General features: G+C 33.2%; 1 protein-coding gene across 5 annotated transcripts in view; it reads right to left on the bottom strand.

The window, feature by feature from the left end:
• Positions 1-18791, bottom strand: part of LOC126736854 (PH and SEC7 domain-containing protein) — a 286453-nt gene that overhangs the window by 73317 nt on the left and 194345 nt on the right. For all 5 annotated transcript variants that reach the window (XM_050441456.1, XM_050441458.1, XM_050441459.1 and 2 more), the window contains 2 exons: positions 12454-12821; positions 5193-5375 (listed from right to left, as the gene is read on the bottom strand). In XM_050441456.1, the coding sequence (XP_050297413.1) occupies positions 5193-5375; positions 12454-12821 (551 nt within the window). The remainder of the gene's footprint in view (positions 1-5192; positions 5376-12453; positions 12822-18791) is intronic.

Below are 18791 nucleotides of genomic sequence, written 5' to 3'. Positions count from 1 at the left end.
AAACTATGCTTTTAGATACACGATTCTCAAGTGTTGGATCTCGATCTAGTTCGATTTTAGTAGGTACCAAGTTAGAGGATTGTTGCCCAGTAGATGATACAACTATAATAAAGTCATATGAACGAAAATAAATAATTTTGAAAGTAGATGATGACGGAATATATTCATACTGTTTTGGAGGGATTGTTAAAAAAGGGAGAGTATTATTCACTCCAACGTTGGCCTAGTAAGTAGTAGACTTGAATGCATCTCTCAGCACACGTTTCAGAAAATGGAAACAACGTGTAAAAATAGATATGTATAATAAAATAGTTATTTTCGCAAGAAATTGTTAGTGATGAGTGGATTCATTATTTCTGTCGTTTGATTTAGGTTACCAAAAACAACTATTGGAAAACGATATCTACCAAAAGAAATATTAAGGATTAGTATGATGAAGAATGGTAAAATAGAAACACTTTGTAAGTGGCGTGATATTTGCTTCCAATGTTGAAGCAAAAATATGCAAACAGTTCGTTTTATGGAGCAATAATTACAGGTATTTTATATCAAGGTCTAAAAAATAAGCTTACTTTTAAACAATCAAGTAAAACGTGGCATAGACGATATGACCACTTTATTAAAAAGTGGTTTGCTAAAACTTGTTAAGAGGAAAGGAAATAAATTTGCTTTAAAGTTTGTTTAGTTTAGGCGTAAAGGCAGTAAAATATGAAAAAGAATAATGATTAGGAAGCAATGGAGAGAATAAATATGTGCTCTAACAAAAAGCTTTAGATCAACTAAATATATTAAATTTACGAATTTGTTATGATTTTCAGAGTACTGCCAGAATGCCAATTTTTATAATAGTTATTGGTATGAAACCTTATTTAAACATTAAATTTGCTTCCAATGTTATAATATTAATTACAGGATAATATAACTATTGGGTAATATGTACTCAGGTTAAAACATAGAGTATGTACATTACCACTTAGTTCTAGAAATTTGTTAAAAAGACCTGGAATGTTTACTACTGAATACATATTTTATCCACGTTCAATTTTTGAAGCCACTAAAATTGTTAATATAAAGAAATTTCTGAAGATATTATGGAATAAGAATTTTTGGGCAAAAATATGGGCAGTTTTAGTTGGAAGCATTTTCTTTGCATTTTCCAATTATTTTTAACAAATAATAACATTCTTGGAAGGAGTTTTAGACAAGGAAAGAGCATTACTCTTAATTACTCAAAAGTTTCTTGTACTTCAAAAAAAGTCCTTAGGACACCAAATTTAAACCATTTACAGGGTGTCCCAAAACTATACCAACAAACTTCAAGGGGCGGTAGCGGACATGAAACCAAATATTTTTTGTCAAGTAAACATAATTATGTCCGCAAATGAGCCGTTTGGGCTCTAGCGCAGAAAAACTGTTTTTGGTACTATTATTTTGCTCATTAACTGAATCGCTATTTGCAGAGGAGTCTAATCATTATTTTGTTTATTAACAAATGAATTATTGTTTACAATAGTTGCTCAAAATGTCGACCATTTGCTTCAACGCACAGATTTCACCGTTGGGTCATTGAGTCGCGAACTCTTTGGAACATTCCGGTAATAATTTCTACATGGGTACAGCCAGCCATTATCCTTACTAGCAGATCTTCCTCATTAGGAGCAGGTGTTTTGTAGACCAAACTTTTCAGATAACCCTCAAAGACAAGTCTAGGGGGTTGAGATCAGGAGAACGCGCGGGCCAGAGACCTCCTTTTCTAATCCAGCGTTGGGGAAATTACAGATCTAAATACCAGCGCACCATTGCACCAAAATGAGGAGGTGTCCCGGCATGTTGAAACTGCATGGTATTTTTAAGCTTTGTAGGCAAACAGGAGGCAAATAATTGTTTGTAAAAAATATTTTGTAGAAAATGGAGGTCTGGTTGGAATCTGCATTCAAACGAGCAGACAACAAGTAAACAAATATGTTCCCACTAAAAATACCAGCCCAGATCTTACCCTTTCAAAATCATGCTCGTTAAGATTTAAAAACCATTGGCAAAAAGCCAAACCGGTTAATCTTCAGGATTTAAAGCTTGTACGGGTTGTAAATGAAAAGGGTACAAAAGTTGTTCTTGGAGGACTCGATGTACCGAATTGCCAGATGATCCTATATGGTGTGCAATTGCATGAACATGAAGTCCCCTGCCACTCTTTGAAGTTTGTCGGTGTATTTTTGGGATCCTATATTGACATAATTAAACTCCTACGCTAAACAGGCAACAGTAGGAAAACACGTTTCTATGATCTACTGCAAGTTGGTGTTATCTAACAGAATTAACACAAGCAATATAAATGCATGGTTTTTTAATGTGATATAAACAATCATGCAATCTTCAAATTGGGACAAACTACAAGCTTGTTAGTTACTGAATATCTATTTGTAATTTAATATTGTGAGTGGATCATACTGACTCATTCGGAAAGGTCAGTGATTTATGACTACTTTATAACAACCACCGAACCAAATTTCAACCCCTTTGGTACAAATTGGAAAAAACAAGAATCTCGCTGGAAAGAAAACTATTAATTGTCATACACCGATAATTACTAATAACAAATATTTTAATTAATTTTAAGTTACGCTCATGACCCGTATTTCGTCGTTCGATGATTGAGCCTATTAGCCCATTAGAAGTAAATTATCAATTTGTAATACAATTCTAATGACCTCGTTGATCGCTTTGTAGTAAGTCTACGTTGCACTGAAACAATTATACTACTTTAAAACGTTACTATGATCTAAAACCAATCCCACCCAAAATGCCTATTATTGATGATTAATAACAACAGATGTCGCGGTAATGATCTAATTACTCTTTATATACCATGATACTCATCGAACGGGCAAATATAACTCATTTTTGATAGTTGGAAAAAGAGTTTTCTACAGCGAAAACTAAAGAGTTAAAACGTAGTACGTATTAAGTACAAAATGTACTAACTGTTAAAATTCTTTATAGATAATAGGCCTATAGCCTGTCAGGTATGAAAATCAATAAAGTAATGCAGACCGGAAACTGATGAAAATAGTTAAATATTTTCAGATTTACTTTTATAAAAACTTTTAGTTACAATTAATCTGCCCTACAAGTTTCTTCCGTGACATATACGGGATGGCAAAGGTTTTATACACACTACAGCAGGCAAGAAACCAACATGTTGTTGGAGAGATCGGAGAAATCTAATCCAGAGGATTTCTGGCGCCGTTTTGGAAACCTAAGTCACAATAGTGGGCTGGCCTCAGAGATGCTGGGCATTATATTTCTTTATAATCATAATACTCGACATCAACCGTTGCGATTGTATGGGTTGGGTTTCGAATTACACCCATCTTATTCTCTAGTTTGCTAACCTCAAAAATAGGCTTGGCGGGAAAATGTTTTCAACGGATCAACAAATTATTTTGTGTTGTATTATGTAGATATTTATCTCTTAAGTTCTTTTTGTAAGGGAATAAAGAAACTGGAAGTCGCTGGATCAAATGTGTTCAGCTCAATGGTGATTTACTTTTTTACGTAAGAATTTTTTTTTGGTACCAAATTGTTGTTTTGTATAACTTCTACCAAACTTATCGATCCAGTATCATATATACTTAGAAAATAAAATACTTATATCATATAATGCTTAGAAGAGTTTCCTAGCGTTATATAACAATATTTTATTAGCATTAACATTAGTTCGTTATTGTTAACATAGTCCACCATATAAAAATACAAATGGTAATGACTTTTGGGTTCAATAAGCGAAATGCTTACCTTCAAAGCCTTTCCTACCAAATTATGTAGAGAGTGTTTATACTAACAATAGTCATATCACAAATTATTATAATTAATTATTCTAAACCAGATACGAAAGTATTATACAGGGTGATTTATTAAGAATGGGCAATCTCTGAACTAGAGATACTACATACCAAAATATGGCGATTGAGCTTAACATGTCTTATACAAATGTTGCAGGTTTACGAGATACGGGATATTTAAAAATGCAATTTTAATTTGAAATTTCTTAATAATTTTGTGATTTTAACCAGTATCTTCTTGAAAATTGACGACTTTATGTGTTTTGACATGAAAATAACGAATTTTGTGGTGAATTTAGAATTATTTATACAGGGCGTTAGTTAGACCCTGTTACTTAGGTAAATTACAACATATCTTTTTTGCCTAATCAGTTATGACTAAAAAGACTAGAAAATCTAAAAGGCAGTTCAATTTTGGATAAAAAAGGTGCTCTTGTTTATTTCATGTAACTCTATCAGTTTTTAAGTTATTTGCATTTTAAACATTTAGCATAAAAAATCCTAAGCCACCGTTATTACATTGGCTTACTAGGAATTTATTCTTTTAAATTACTACTATGCTGGGTAACAACAGTAAAGACAACAAATAACAATCAGTAACAATATTAAAAGAAAACTTCAAAGTAAATGCTCAAAATGCTCGCCTTCCACTTCAATACACTTAGTAAGGCGTCTCCTTAAAGATCTTTGAATATTAAATAACATTTGTCGACTATTTTTAATTATATTAGCAGCTTCTTGAATTTTCTGTCGTAACTGTTCGATGGAATCAATTGTATCTTTGTAAACCATGTCCTTCATGTGTGACCATATAGATCTTTACACAAAAAACTGATAAGTGCTGACACAAGCCTACTTGAAAAAAGGTCAATGTAATAACGGTGGCTTAGGTTTCTTTACGCTGAATGTTTAAAATGCAAATAACTTAAAAACTGATAGAGATACATGAAATAAACAAGAGTACCTTTTTGATTCACAATGGAACTGCCTCTTAGATTTTCTAGTCGTTTCAGCTATAACTGATTAGGCAAAAAAGATATGTTTTAATTTACCTAAGTAACAGGGGGTAACTAACGCCCTGTATACATAATGCTAAATTCACCACAAAATTCGTAATTTTCATGTCACAACACATAAAGTTGACATTTCAAATTAAAATTCCAACTTTAAATACCCTGTATCTCGAAAACCTGCAACATTTGTATAAGACATGTTAGGCTCAATCGCCATATTTTGGTGTGCAGTATCTTCAGATCAGAGATTGCCCATTCTTAATGAATCACCTGCATAGTATATAATAATTTGTTAAAGAATGTTCAATAAGGCTATTATTATCTAACAATAAGTTACCTGTAAGGGGGGATGCTCTTTACGGGTGCCCCCAACAGGCGAAGTGTGTGCCGAGTTGGGCCCCGAAGACCGACCCCCTCGGCTCAGGTCTGTCTCGTTAGGGCTATTTGGCACTGAATTATGCTCCTTCGGCTGATGCCGCAGGTGGTGTGCATGACTATTGTGATACCTCGAATGGTCCGCCTAAAAAATATATATTTTTACATTTGAACCCGTACTAGTCTTTTAAAAATATAAATCATGTACGATAGGATAAATCTTACGTCAACCTAATAAATAAAATGTTAAAATATTTACTCCAAAAACCGTTAAGTGCTGCATATATTAAAGTGCAACTTCAACTTGCAAGAACTACTTTTTAAAAATTCCTTTGAACCCGAAACACATTTTCCTGTAGCAGGTGCTACAACGGAGCTGAATAGATTTTAAATTTTAATCTCGTTCGCTTTTACTCGCTTTAAATATTTTCTTGAATGCATCTTTTAAAAACCCTAGATTTAGCAGAGACGGAAATGTTAACTTTTTGGCCGACCAAGTTTTGTAATCGGGTTTTTTTGACTTTTCTTTTTTACAACAGTTTCACAGAGCCTTCACCGTAAACAAGCCTGGTCGAGTTGCAAAGGCTGATATATTATGTATCGCAGTACAAAATAAAGAAATAGCTTGTTCAGTGAAAATAAGACCTATATAAGGTCTTATTTTCAAAACAGTTTCACGATAAAAAAAATTATCGTGTTTTTTTCACGATAAACACCTGAATGCATGTCGAACATAAAGGCTTACCCAAATATTTTAAAACAAAAAATATCGCTTTCGATTCCTTCAGAGTGGTTTTTCAGCGACGTATTTCTGTCCCTATAGGCATCATCAGAGCATATTTTTCTATGGAGGTTCCAACATAATTGATCTCGCTCGAAGCAATCAAACTGCATAGGCAATTCAAATGAAGCATTATTTGAACGATACTGCCATTAGTATTAAATCACCCATTCTAGCATTTTTTCTAAAATTAAATTAGCTTCCAATTATCGAGGAAAATTTCTCGGAAGGTCAATTTATAGTAATCAAAAAAACATTACGAAATTCGATGGAAAACATTTCGAATTCTAATTATAAAAAAAATGTATGGTAACATTTTTGCTTTATATTGGAAAATACCTACTAACAAGCAAAGTCATTTAGCCTTAGTGGGCTGATAAATTTATGTTAGAAACTAGGAAAGTGCTGGGCATGCACAAAATAGAAAAAATTATTGCGGATCGCCTTTCTTGACATTATAGAGATTTCTTGTACAAAATATCTTTTTAGTCATAAGTAAAAGCCACAAGGAAACTTTGAGATGATAAAATGACATGTTATAAAGTAGAATTACGAAATGAATACCAACGAAATGATAAATTCATATATAACGCGGCTTCTAACATAACTGCCCTCTTTTCTATTATGTGAAAAGGCGTGTGAGACATTGTTGTTTTTGATTTAGAGTTGTGGATACCTAGATTATCAACCCCATAACTTGTTTCCCAAGATATGTACATGAGGGGGCTTTGCACTTAATTCGGCAAGGGAAAGAAAATTATTAAGAGAACTAAAATTCTTCTAACAATATTGGCATAGCCGATAAGACTACAGTCCACAGAAAGTCGGAAGCTAACTAATATACAGTTCTTTCATTTTAAAACGAACCACCCTTAATAATTGAAAAACAAAACAAAAAAAAACATGCTAATTTAGATATACAGAAGGACGTTAAATTTTATATTTGACAACATTTTGTCGATCATCTCCTCACCCTCAGCTAACCTCACTTTGATATGTCAGATGAAAACCCCCATCAACTTACATGTGACTCATCATTGTAGCAGCATTACAATGTCTATTCAACAGTGTACAAAAAAAATGGAATCGGTTGACGTACCAGCGAATAGTGACCAAAAATGTCTCGGATGAATATTTTATCAAGTGCATCGTATTGTGTAGTGCTCGCGCATTAAATGGATTATTATGTTGAACACAATGAATATAAATAAGTTTTATCAGTATAAGCTCAAATCAAGTTTAATAATGATTTGCTTAATAATATGAAATTTAAACCAATATAGCAAGTGTATTCTTGAGTCAAAATTATTTAAAATTCTGTTATGGTTAAAGCCCGAAGACGGATAGAATTAAATTTATCAGGTGCACTAGATCTAGTGATACTTTCATGACTGAACATGTGTAGTTGTCTAATTTTTGCAACGTCCACTCCGGACATGTCACTGCACTGAATATTGTAAGGTGTTCATTTATTCAGTAAAACGTCATTCAAATGCTTTCATATAAAGTGTTTTCAAGAGCTCAAGATTTCAGTTTTCAATAAAACATGGTTTTCTGTATAAAGTATTAAAATATTTATTCATTTAGAAAATATACATTTGGGAATTATGTAAGAAACAAAATATCTTGTAAATGGTCGCACCGACTTTGCTGGTATATATATACGGACCGTTTTGAAGAAATTTTTAATAACGTTATTGTATACATGTGGTGGTTTTTCACTGATACAGCGTAGCGTCTTATTTCGGGCTTCAATGCTTCTATGGATGCAAGCTTATTGGCATAAACCTGTGACTTCAGATAACCCCACAGCCAGAAAGGCGTTAAAACGCAAAACAAAAAGCATGGAGGCCAATTCTGGTCATCTAATCGTAAAACGACACGACCAGGATTAAACCCGTGCAAGATCGACAATATTTCACGGGCGCGCGGTATGACATGTGATACCGTCCTGCTGGCACCACACATCGTCAACATCAATAGCTTCTAAATGCGACAGTTTTGCATATTAACGAAGCCATCAAGGTGAAAAAGGGACTCATATCTGAAAATGATTTTATTTGCAAAATCAGCAGGTTACTCACGGATCCGATTGATGAATTCTCTTTGCATGATCTGCTGGCAGAAGTTGCTAAGTCAATTGGATTTTGTAAGCATGCCCCTGTAAGTCTTTAATGAGTTTTCGCTGAAGAGTGCCTGTTCGTGCCTGTTGAAATGTCCTATTCTGTGCCCGATCACGAATTGACGTCTCTGATCTTTCTGTCACACTTTCGCGAATTGTCGTGATGTATTGTTCTGAACGATCTCTACAAGCTCGTATCATGCGTTTCATATTAACCAATAGCTTTCATATTAACCGAAGCAGTATTTTCAAATTTTTTGATTATTCCTTTCACAGTAGATGAATTAGTATTATAGTAGATGAAGGAACATTATTAACATCGGACGCAATTTACGAAGAGTGACAATTAAACTTCACCATTTTGATAATAATTGTTGACAATAAGGACGCATTGTTGTAGTATGTTTATTAACTCCATCTATCACGTCATAATCATGTGACATTATGACTGTCAGCGTGCAATTTAAATCTGGCGTTTTTATTGAAAAACCCTTTATTTCATATTATTGATTACCGAGTTATCTACCGCGTCTGATCAATTTGTATTTAGCTTATTTACAAAATGGGACAGTAATTTCATTGACCTTTATGCATTTAAATCTTTCAAATAATCTATTTACGTCCATTGTAAGAAATCATGTGATCTATAAATTAGGTTTTGTGGCATTTTTGTTTTGTCTGAAACATGAACAGGTACAATTATACACATATGCTCAAAGTCTAGGGACATTTAAGATTTTAAGTATTACTTTTTTTAAACTATTTCTTTCTTACCTTAAACTATGTTGAGCACTGTAACATGGTTCTAGAAATATTTATTGATGTAAATATACGACTTAAATTTATCTGCTAATATTTTTCTCACAAAAAACTGTTTTTTTAAAGATGCCTTAAATACACAATATCGATAAGGTACAATAATATTAATTCTTTGTCAAGTCTAGTATTGCAAAAGTGCTTTTTAAATTGTTTAAATATTCCTAAACGTTATTTGGCAGATAATGAAATGTTAAGGGCTGTGGGGATGATGATGGATGGTGATGGATGCTTGAGGCTGGAATGCATCAAATTGATGTAGCCAATGCTATAGGCACCACTCAGAGCGTTATCTTTCGCCTCTGGAGCTGTTATCGGGAGACTGAAAACACGCAAAAAAAGAAATTTGGGGTGACTACTCCTCAGATGGATCGATATGATCAAATTCAAATTCAAAACTTTTTTATTTGCCTATTTCAAGACATACCATCTACAGAAGGTTGAGAGAAGGTAATTCAGTAAGCCGAAAGCCTTAGAGATGCCAACCCTTAAATCGCGGGAATCGCGCCAGTCGACTAGCTTGGGCTCAGGAACATGTCACTTGGGGGCAAAATCAATGGCAAAATGTTTTATTTACTGATCAATCTGGCTTTGGCTTGTATCCAGGTTCTTGTATACGTAAGAGTACGTATATGTGCGCCTGGCACGAGAAATCGAATGGTATTACCAGGAATTTCTCTTCGGAGTCCAACTGAGCTCGTTATTCTGGATGGTTTCTTACTAGCCACGTTAGCTACGTCACAAATGTACTAGAACCTATTGGTGTTCCTTACGACCAAAATATTGGTACAAATTTTATTTTAATGCATCATAATGCCACTCTACACCCAGTTAAAATCACACAAAATTTTTTGGAGACCATTCGTGTTTTTGACTGGCCAGCTCAATCACCTGATGTCAATCCTGTAGAGAATTCCTGGGATATGCATCAGCGAAGAGGTCTTCAGGGCGGCCAGAATCAGTTTCAAAACCAAGATCAGCTGTTTCAAGCTCTTGAACAGCGTTGGATAGCAATTCCCCAATGGTCTAGATAACTTAATCCCTAGCATGAAAAGACGCTGTAGAACCACAATGAATGCACAAAGCGGTAACATTCCATGTTAATTTTTTATTTTTTTTTGTAAAATTTTAATTACACATTTTTTGTTATTTTGCATATATTGTAAATGAATTTCAATTTTTCTCACGAATATCAGTATTTTGAAATCACGTCATAATTAGTTTCTTATTGGGGTATCTCCACTGATAATGGTTACAAAAAATATTTAATTTGAAAGTTTGAAACTACTTTGTAACTAAAATAACTGAATATTTCTAGAATTTGAGCATGTGTGTATCATCATTATACAGTGTGGTGACTTTAACTGAAATAAATTCAGTTAAAACTAATCAAAATTTATCTTGCAAAATTCCTGAGACCCGTCGGTTTTTGTTTATTTTTTTCACATTTCAAGATAGTTTTTGTATTTTTTCACCTACAGGGGGAGTCCAAATTAACCCCAACTTTTTTTTTCAAATGGACAGCCACTTTTTTAAAACTCTCATTGAAAAGAGCCCTATTTCTTGATAAAATTGCCCTATTTACTTTTGTGATTATCTAAAGGAGAAATACGAAAAAAAAAAATAAAAACCATTAAATTATTAAAAGTTGCGTTTAATGTATAAGATGCTCAAAATGAGCACCATTTACTTGTTGGCAAAGCCCAAGACGATAATAAAATTCGTTTCTGACATTTTCTAACACTTCTGGAGATATTTTTCGGATTTCTTGCCTAATACGTTCTTTGAGTTCGTCTAGGTTTCCTGGTTTGCTCATATAAATTTGACTTTTCAAATGTCCCCACAGAAAAAAATCAAGTGGGGTGAGATCGGGAGAACGTGCCGGCCACTCGATTGCACCCTTTTTACCAATCCATCCGTGTTTGGAAAATTGTCATCTAAATACTGGCGTACATTACGGGCATAATGTGGGGAAGCACCATCTTGTTGCATCCAGATTCTTTCATCATACAAATCTGGATCGAACTGACTCGGATATAAGGCACGTAAGACTGGAACTAGTTCATGTTCAAGAAATTCTAGATATCTTTCCCCAGTTAAAGTATCATTGAAGAATATGGGCCCTATAACTTGCTTGCCAATTATGCCAGCCCAAACATTAGTTTTCTGGGGATATTGTGTATTAGTTTCCCTTATTCAGTGTGGGTTCTCGTCAGACCAGTAGCGACAGTTCTGCTTATTAACATGGCCATTTAGGGTGAATGTAGCCTCATCAGAAAAAAGGATCCACTCCGAAGATATGCGATTTTCGTCAATGGCGTTCATAATTAATTCACAAAACTGAACTCTGCGATCTGGATCGTCTTCCAATAACTCTTGAACGGGTTGCATTTTATAAGGTCGTTTGTTTGCACTTTTTAAAATTTTTAGCACAGATTTATGATAAATAGAGTTTTCGCGAGCTACTCTTCTGGCTGCAGTTACCGGATTTTCTTCCATCGCTAACAATACATTTAATTGGGTGTTTTCATCGATTTTAGAAGACCTTTGTCTTGAAACATCCCTCACGTGCCCAACTTCTCGAAATCTGCTTTCGATTTTACTAACCGTACCTTGGTTAATAGGTGGCAAATCTGGATAATTCTGCCTGAATAAGTGCACAACCTCTAGCTGAGTACGACTTCTGTCCCCATAACCAATCATCATTAAGATTTCAATCTTGTGGGATTCAGATAAATAAGGCATTTTTTCAATATAAGTTAACTTATTTAACAACTTGTTGAAATTCACTTTAACAGTGATACTACAACAATGTCAGGAAATGTCTCGATACCAATAAAATAAACAAACACGCCAAAAATTTACCAACACAAAATATTTCGAGACTTTTAATAATTTAATGGTTTTTTTTTCGTATTTCTCCTTTAGATAATCATAAAAGTAAATAGGGCAATTTAATCAGGAAAAGGGGCACTTTTCAATGCGAGTTTAAAAAAAGTGGCTTTCCATTTGAAAAAAAAAAGTTTGGGTTAATTTGGACCTCCCCTGTAGGTGAAAAAATACAAAAACTATCTTGAAATGTGAAAAAAAATAAACAAAAATCGACGGGTCTCAGGAATTTTGCGAGATAAAATTTGATTAGTTTTAACTGAATTTATTCCAGTTAAAGTCTTTTTCCTTATTAATAATCGTTAACAATAACTGCTTAGCTATAGTCCTCTTTATCAACATAGCTTTAATGCAGTTGCAAAATGTGAATGCAACTCTCAAACCTGTTGATAATTATATACGACAATTTTATTTTAACTTGAAAATCTGATGACCTTAAGATGACTGTATAAAGCTGGTTTTAGTTTGCGGAGTTTTCTTCTCTCTGTTAATCTTTTTAATATAACTTTGTGCTCACGAGATACAAGTTTTTTTCATCTCTTAACCATTCATCAGTTCAGTTTTTTTTATAATCTAAATCAAATATAGAACAAACAAATAAAAGTAATCTGTTACCTTTTTTTGTTGCTTGGGTACTATACTAGTAGTTTGTGGCATCCTAGAAATATTGAGTATATGTTCGCCAGTCATCATGTAGGCCTCGAACTTGGGCGCGCCCGTCTTAACAGTGGGCGGCTCGCCTTGCAGTCGCTCGTGTTCAAGTAGCAGCGGCTCGTGTTCGGTAGGCGGCAGCCGCCCGTTGGCTGCTCCGGTGGTGGCGGCGGCCACGTGCCGCCCATGGTGGTGTGACCGGTGCACCGCCGGTTCAGGTCTGGCAGCCCTACCCCCCGTCAGCGGAGACCTTTCGCGCGTAATTTGATTTTCGACTGCCGGCAAGTTTGATGTTTGTAGATGTTTGCGGACCGTTAATTTCACTATCGGATCTAGGAGAGTAAGATAGTTACATTTTATATTAAGCTTCATCTCATTATCAACATTTAAAAGGTACAATAACATACAGTTAAATACAATATTTAATTCTTAATTATTAAATAGATATTTTTTAAAATTATTAACTAGATACTAAAAGTTAGGGCAGATGAGTTTTTCTTATATAAAGCAAGATAAAATTGTGCCATTTTTCGCTGGGAATTTAAAAATCATTAATTAGTTTCGTAGTTCAAAGAGGCTTCCGCAAATATTACTTTAAAACTCGGATGTTTATTAGGTTGGAATTTCGTACGTATTGTTCAAGGTGTCCAAATTTGGATATTTGTAGGTTATCTCGGTTGCTGTAGGAGATAGAATCTTGCAGTTTTTTCATTACTGTGCGAATTTTTTATGAAACGACATGATTATGCCGTTCTCAAACATTTGACAGTTGCAGAGTGATTTTAGGATCCGCCTTGTATGTCCGCTAATATTTAACATACCTATTAAAAAAGTAAAAAATGGTTTTGATAGCGTTTTTTCCGTGGAACACGATTACCTGTTTGATTATAATAATTTAGGATTTTGGGATAAAAAAAAAATTTAAATCTTTTTGCAAAATCCGCTTTATTTTTTTCTTTAAAAAAATATATAAAGCTATTTATTTAGATTTAGAATGGCAGCACAAAGCAATTACGAAACTTTTAAAAAATATGTAGCATATGCTAATTTACTACATAAGATGTAATGAAAATTCTCTCCAGGCGGCAGATTTATATCTTAAGAGGTACCCACATTTTTTTCCATTATATCCCTACTTATTAACGGATTGCCATTACCTCTTGTAGTTCGTCGCATCGTTCATCGCGAGAGAAGACGACCTTTTCCCGACAGGTTTTTAAGACTAAAAGAAAATTTATTTAATCATGATCATGGCGCCTTTCCGAAACTATAACCAAAAAATTATCAAAAATGCAGACCGCTATTTAAGTATACTACAAGAAGTCATACTCCTGAGCTTTTAGAAAATGTTCCTTTAGTAAATTGACCAATATATATTTTCAACAAGATGGTGTACCAGGACATAATGCTAATATTCGTTTCCGCAAAAATAAATAGGAACCAATGGTCCCGTAAGGTGGCCAGCAAGATCTCCCGATCTTTCCATTCTAGACTTTTTTTGTGGTGCTATTTAAAAAATTAAGTTTATATAATGCGACATACAAATTCTGAACAATTACACCAATCAATAGTAACAACTATACAGAATTTTCATGCGTGCGCGTGCCATTATACCTTAAAATGCGATAAAACGCATTACGAGATAATGTGAAATTTTTGTAAGAGAAAATGGTAAAAATTTTGACACAATTTTTAAAATGGAGAAAATAAATAATATAAAAAATATGAAATAAAATAAAAAATATAAAAAATAATATGGCATTGTTTCCATAGGGATGCATGGTTATGGGCTATATTAAAATTAAAATAATAGATAACTATTTTACGAAAATTGTCTCTTATTTGGTCATTTTTGAAAATAAGTAAATCCTAAATCATTATAATAAAATAGATAATATAATTGTGCTATCAAAACCATTTTTTACTTCTTTAATATGTTAAATATAAACGGAGATACAAGGGAGTATATCAAAACACCAAAATACACAATTTTCATAATAACTCTGTAGATAAAAAACTACGTCAGCTGTCAAATTTTTGACAACGGCATATTTCCTTTCACAAAAAAGTAGCATAGTAATGCTAAAACCGCATGTCTTTATTTTATGTAACAACCGGGCAACCTATAAAAATGTCCAAATTTGGATACCCTGTCTACCCTGGGCAATTAAACAAGGTAAGCGGCTGTATCTGTACACCTGACAACAATGGAGTTTTTTTTATTATTATAAAAGTAGCCATGAGAAAATTCTGAAAATTATTTTTAAGTTTCGTATTTCACTGTCAGAGGGCGTAACTAAATATTGAATAAGATAAACGTATTTTTTTCCGAAAACCTATACTGATTTTGATAATACTAACAGAAAGCCTAAAAAAATCTCTATCAATTTGGTTTGAGGCTCACTAGCCCTCGAATGATACTAGGGAAGCTATTAAAAATGTAATCATTAAGATCGGTGAAAATTTTAAACCACTTATTCGATTTAGCAATTCAAAATTTGTTTGCAAGATCAATGTAACTATTTTAAATGTTCGATCTCGTTACTCCTCTATATTTCATAATAAAAGAGCTAGAGACGCAATTTGTAATTCAAATTTTTTTCATTTTACTCTAAAAGTTTAAATTGAACGCTATATTTTTGGCAAGCAATTGTCATAATTAATAAATTAATTCTTAAACGAATCTATCACAGAATCAAAGGAAGCTTATGTGATTTTTTTAGGACAATTATTTATTAACAAATTTCTTTTTATATTTAATTACGGTCCCTATAAGGACCGATTTTAAACTTCAACATATTACGAACTGTTCAAACGTTCAAACTGCGTTCCACCACATTCCAAACAATTTTCCAATCTTCTTTGGGTGGATAAAATTGCTGTTCCGATTTCAGCAGCTGATATTTGATTAATCGCTACACAGATTCTGTTTTCCATACTGTGTCTAGTTCTGGATGAAGTTTGGTATACAATCTTTTAAAGTAAAAATCAGCGCATGTTAAATCGAGTGACCTGGCCGGCCAAGGAAATAGACTTCTTCCGATCCTATCGTAAATCACAGGTGAAGCCTGTTATTTACGATAGTTCTTGCACTACAAAATGGTCAAGAACAAGACCCAGGCAAATTGTATGTTAGCATTGTAACCAATAAATTCTCAACTAATCCCTCCAATTTAGAAACATCATCCATTTTTTCCAAGAGACGAAACAAAAAATAAAACAAAGGTAAAAACAAAAAGTCACGGTCTAATTAAAAGGACATACATTTTTGTAAGCTACCCGTGTTTCGCTCCTATCAGAGTATCATCAGGCCTAAACCTACATCAGCTAGAATCATTTGAAATGTGATCATCTGTGTAGGTGTAAGTCTAGGCCTGATGATTCTCCGAGAAGAGCGAAGCACGTGTAGCTTAGATAATCTATATATATATATTTAATGAGACCGTAACTTTGAGTTTTTACCCTGGTTTTGTTTTTAATCCCTCTCAAACACTAAGACTAAATCAAAAGAAAATGAGGTAGGCTTGATATTATCTATAGCGATAATAAAGAAAATATAAAAACAATTATCTTCAAGGCATGAAAATTACTTAAGAAAAATAGAACTGAGGAATATATCAATCAATATCGATTTATTGACACGATAAACATAAATAAGTTGTTGACAAAACAAATACTAATTATCTCTCGAAATAAAAAATCACGTTAAAATTAAACTAAGTAAGTAGCAATAAGGTCAAGTCAAGTCATTAAAATATTCGCCTAAACTCTAATATACTGAATCTTCAGGGCAGTTTCTTTATATTCTTAAGTACTATTAGTCCTTCTTAAAAAAGTTCATTAAATAATTTTTTATCTGCATACACAGTGCATCCGTGAAGTAGCGGATAAATTCAATAAAAATGAATTGGACCGTTTCTGAAAAAAATGCCCGAACCCGTCGTTTTCGTCGGGTTTAGGGTTTTTCTACATGGCAATTAAATATACAGGGTAACTCAAAAAAAAGATATGACGTGATCAATATGTTTTTTAAATGGAAACCACCATTTTTTAATGCAGAATCAGAAAGAACGCTTTTTTACAAATAGTGGTTACATTAAGCAATTTTGAACGAAAAATGATAAAATGTATAATTAAAGAAATACCTATCTAAATTGAATGTTGGTATTTTGGTTTTTTCGTTGTTGTTGTCAGTGTCAAAAAGCGAATGTATTTTGGTGAAACTTTTTGAAGTATTTCTACATTTGCAAGTAGTGTTTATTCTTTTTGAGAGACGAAAGCAGTGTCATCCTGCGTTTTATTAGTAACTACACTTTATTACCATACTGTTATTGTATGAAATATGAGAAAATTAATCGAACGTAAAAGAATCGAAATCTTGTGCATGATTCGTTTCGGAGATATGTCGCGTACTCAAAAGGAGGTGATTCAGTTGTCTAATGCAAGTCATCCTGATCGGTCGCCTATTAATCAAAACATGGTACAACGTTCAAAAAGAAAAAAATCGCTTTGGTTATTATCAGGTTGTTACCGGTGCTCAATTCAAACATTTAATTTAGATAGGTATTTCTTTAATTTTGCATTTTATCATCATTTTTCGTTCAAAATTGCTTATGTAACTACTATTCATTTGTACGATATCTTTTGTAAAAAATGCGTTCTTTCCGACACTGCATTAAAAAATGGTGGTTTCCATTTAAAAAACATATCGATGACGTCATATCTTTTTTATAGGTCACCCTGTACATTTAATTTCCACGTAGAAAAAGCCTATACCAAATATTAAAATCGACGGGTTCGAAGTAGAAACGGTCCATTTAATTTTTATTGAATTTATCCGCTACTTTACGGGTGCACTGTATAATAGAGTCACTTAGTATCTGAGCGGGGGGTAGGTAATCTTAGCACATAATGTTGACAAGTATTGTACTGACTCCCTAAATCATGTTTAAATGTTCCTAGTTGTGGCAGCACCAGATCTAAAACACGGCCATAAGGGCCACCAACATTGATAGTTAACTCTTCACTTGTATTGCCAAAAACTTAATATTCAATTTAAAATTAATACGGTTTGTCAGATAAGAATTAAACCATTTAGTTTGTCCTGAAACTAAACAGCTCAATTTTCACAGCAGCACTCTGTGTCTCATAGAGCGACTTTGATAAGTCACAGAACACCGCTGCAGCAATCTCGCCAATGTTCAGATTATTATGTAGGTGTTTCAAGAAATTAAACTGTCTGCTCAATGACACTCGAAAACCGGAACTGTTGAGAACTAAATAAACCCAAACCATAAAGAAATGCAACCATTTTAACTTTAAGGACCTACTTAAAAATAGATTATATATTATATAAAGTATGCTAACTTTGTATAATCTATAAATAAAAATCATACAGTTTCTATGTACATTAGAAAATGACTCAGTTAACGGAATTCATCATTTGACTTTGTTTTTTGCCCCTTAAATAAATGTCTTTCAAGTGAAACTTGAGAACTTATTGAACTTAAATTTATAACCTGCTTGGCATATTCGCATGGTATACAGATCCTTTCAACTCTATCTAGCTAAAACAAAGTAACTCTTGCACGAGTTGCATCATATGTGATAAAAATAATTCATAATCCCTGAACCAATATTTGGTTATATCGAAAATCCTCGTTATATGACTGACCAAAGAGAAGCATAAGAACTAACGGAATCTAATAATGAGACCTAATTCTAACGCTTTATGGTTTAAACTAGTGATACACGAGAAACTATTTCTAACAAAGGTTATTAATAATTTCAAAGATAATTTTTAAATTTCATAATGGCAAGCATAGTGACAGTACATCTATAGTGCCACACGTGTCTCGTCATTAATTTATTCATGTTCTATTAGATCAATAGAAGAAGAATATTTTCCGAATTATGGTTATTGCACTCTAAAAACCGTATTCAAGAACTTGAAAGTGTATGGCCTACTTTGGTTTAAATGCGACCCAAAAATAAGTTTTTAGGTCATCGTTTTATCAAAAACAATTAAAGAATAGGAAAGAAGAAGTGCAGAAGATAGTTTTTATGTACATCTTACATTGAACTACTGCAATTTCATTATAGAGGTGAGTCAAAAGTTATGAACCCAATCTAAAACAATTTTCTTCAAACTGTAGAAACAAAAAAATGCATATCGAAAATTATACTCAAAATGTACCACTTACTGGAGTTATTCTGTTTCAAACCTTCCCGGAACAGGATGACCACTTTGGCCACTGATGATAATTCAGAATAAATGTAGGAAAGAATAAATAAAAATATTT

Source organism: Anthonomus grandis, chromosome 5, assembly GCF_022605725.1.
Source record: "Anthonomus grandis grandis chromosome 5, icAntGran1.3, whole genome shotgun sequence".
Lineage (NCBI taxonomy): Eukaryota > Metazoa > Arthropoda > Insecta > Coleoptera > Curculionidae > Anthonomus > Anthonomus grandis.
This window is presented reverse-complemented; position numbering and strand designations above follow the sequence as displayed.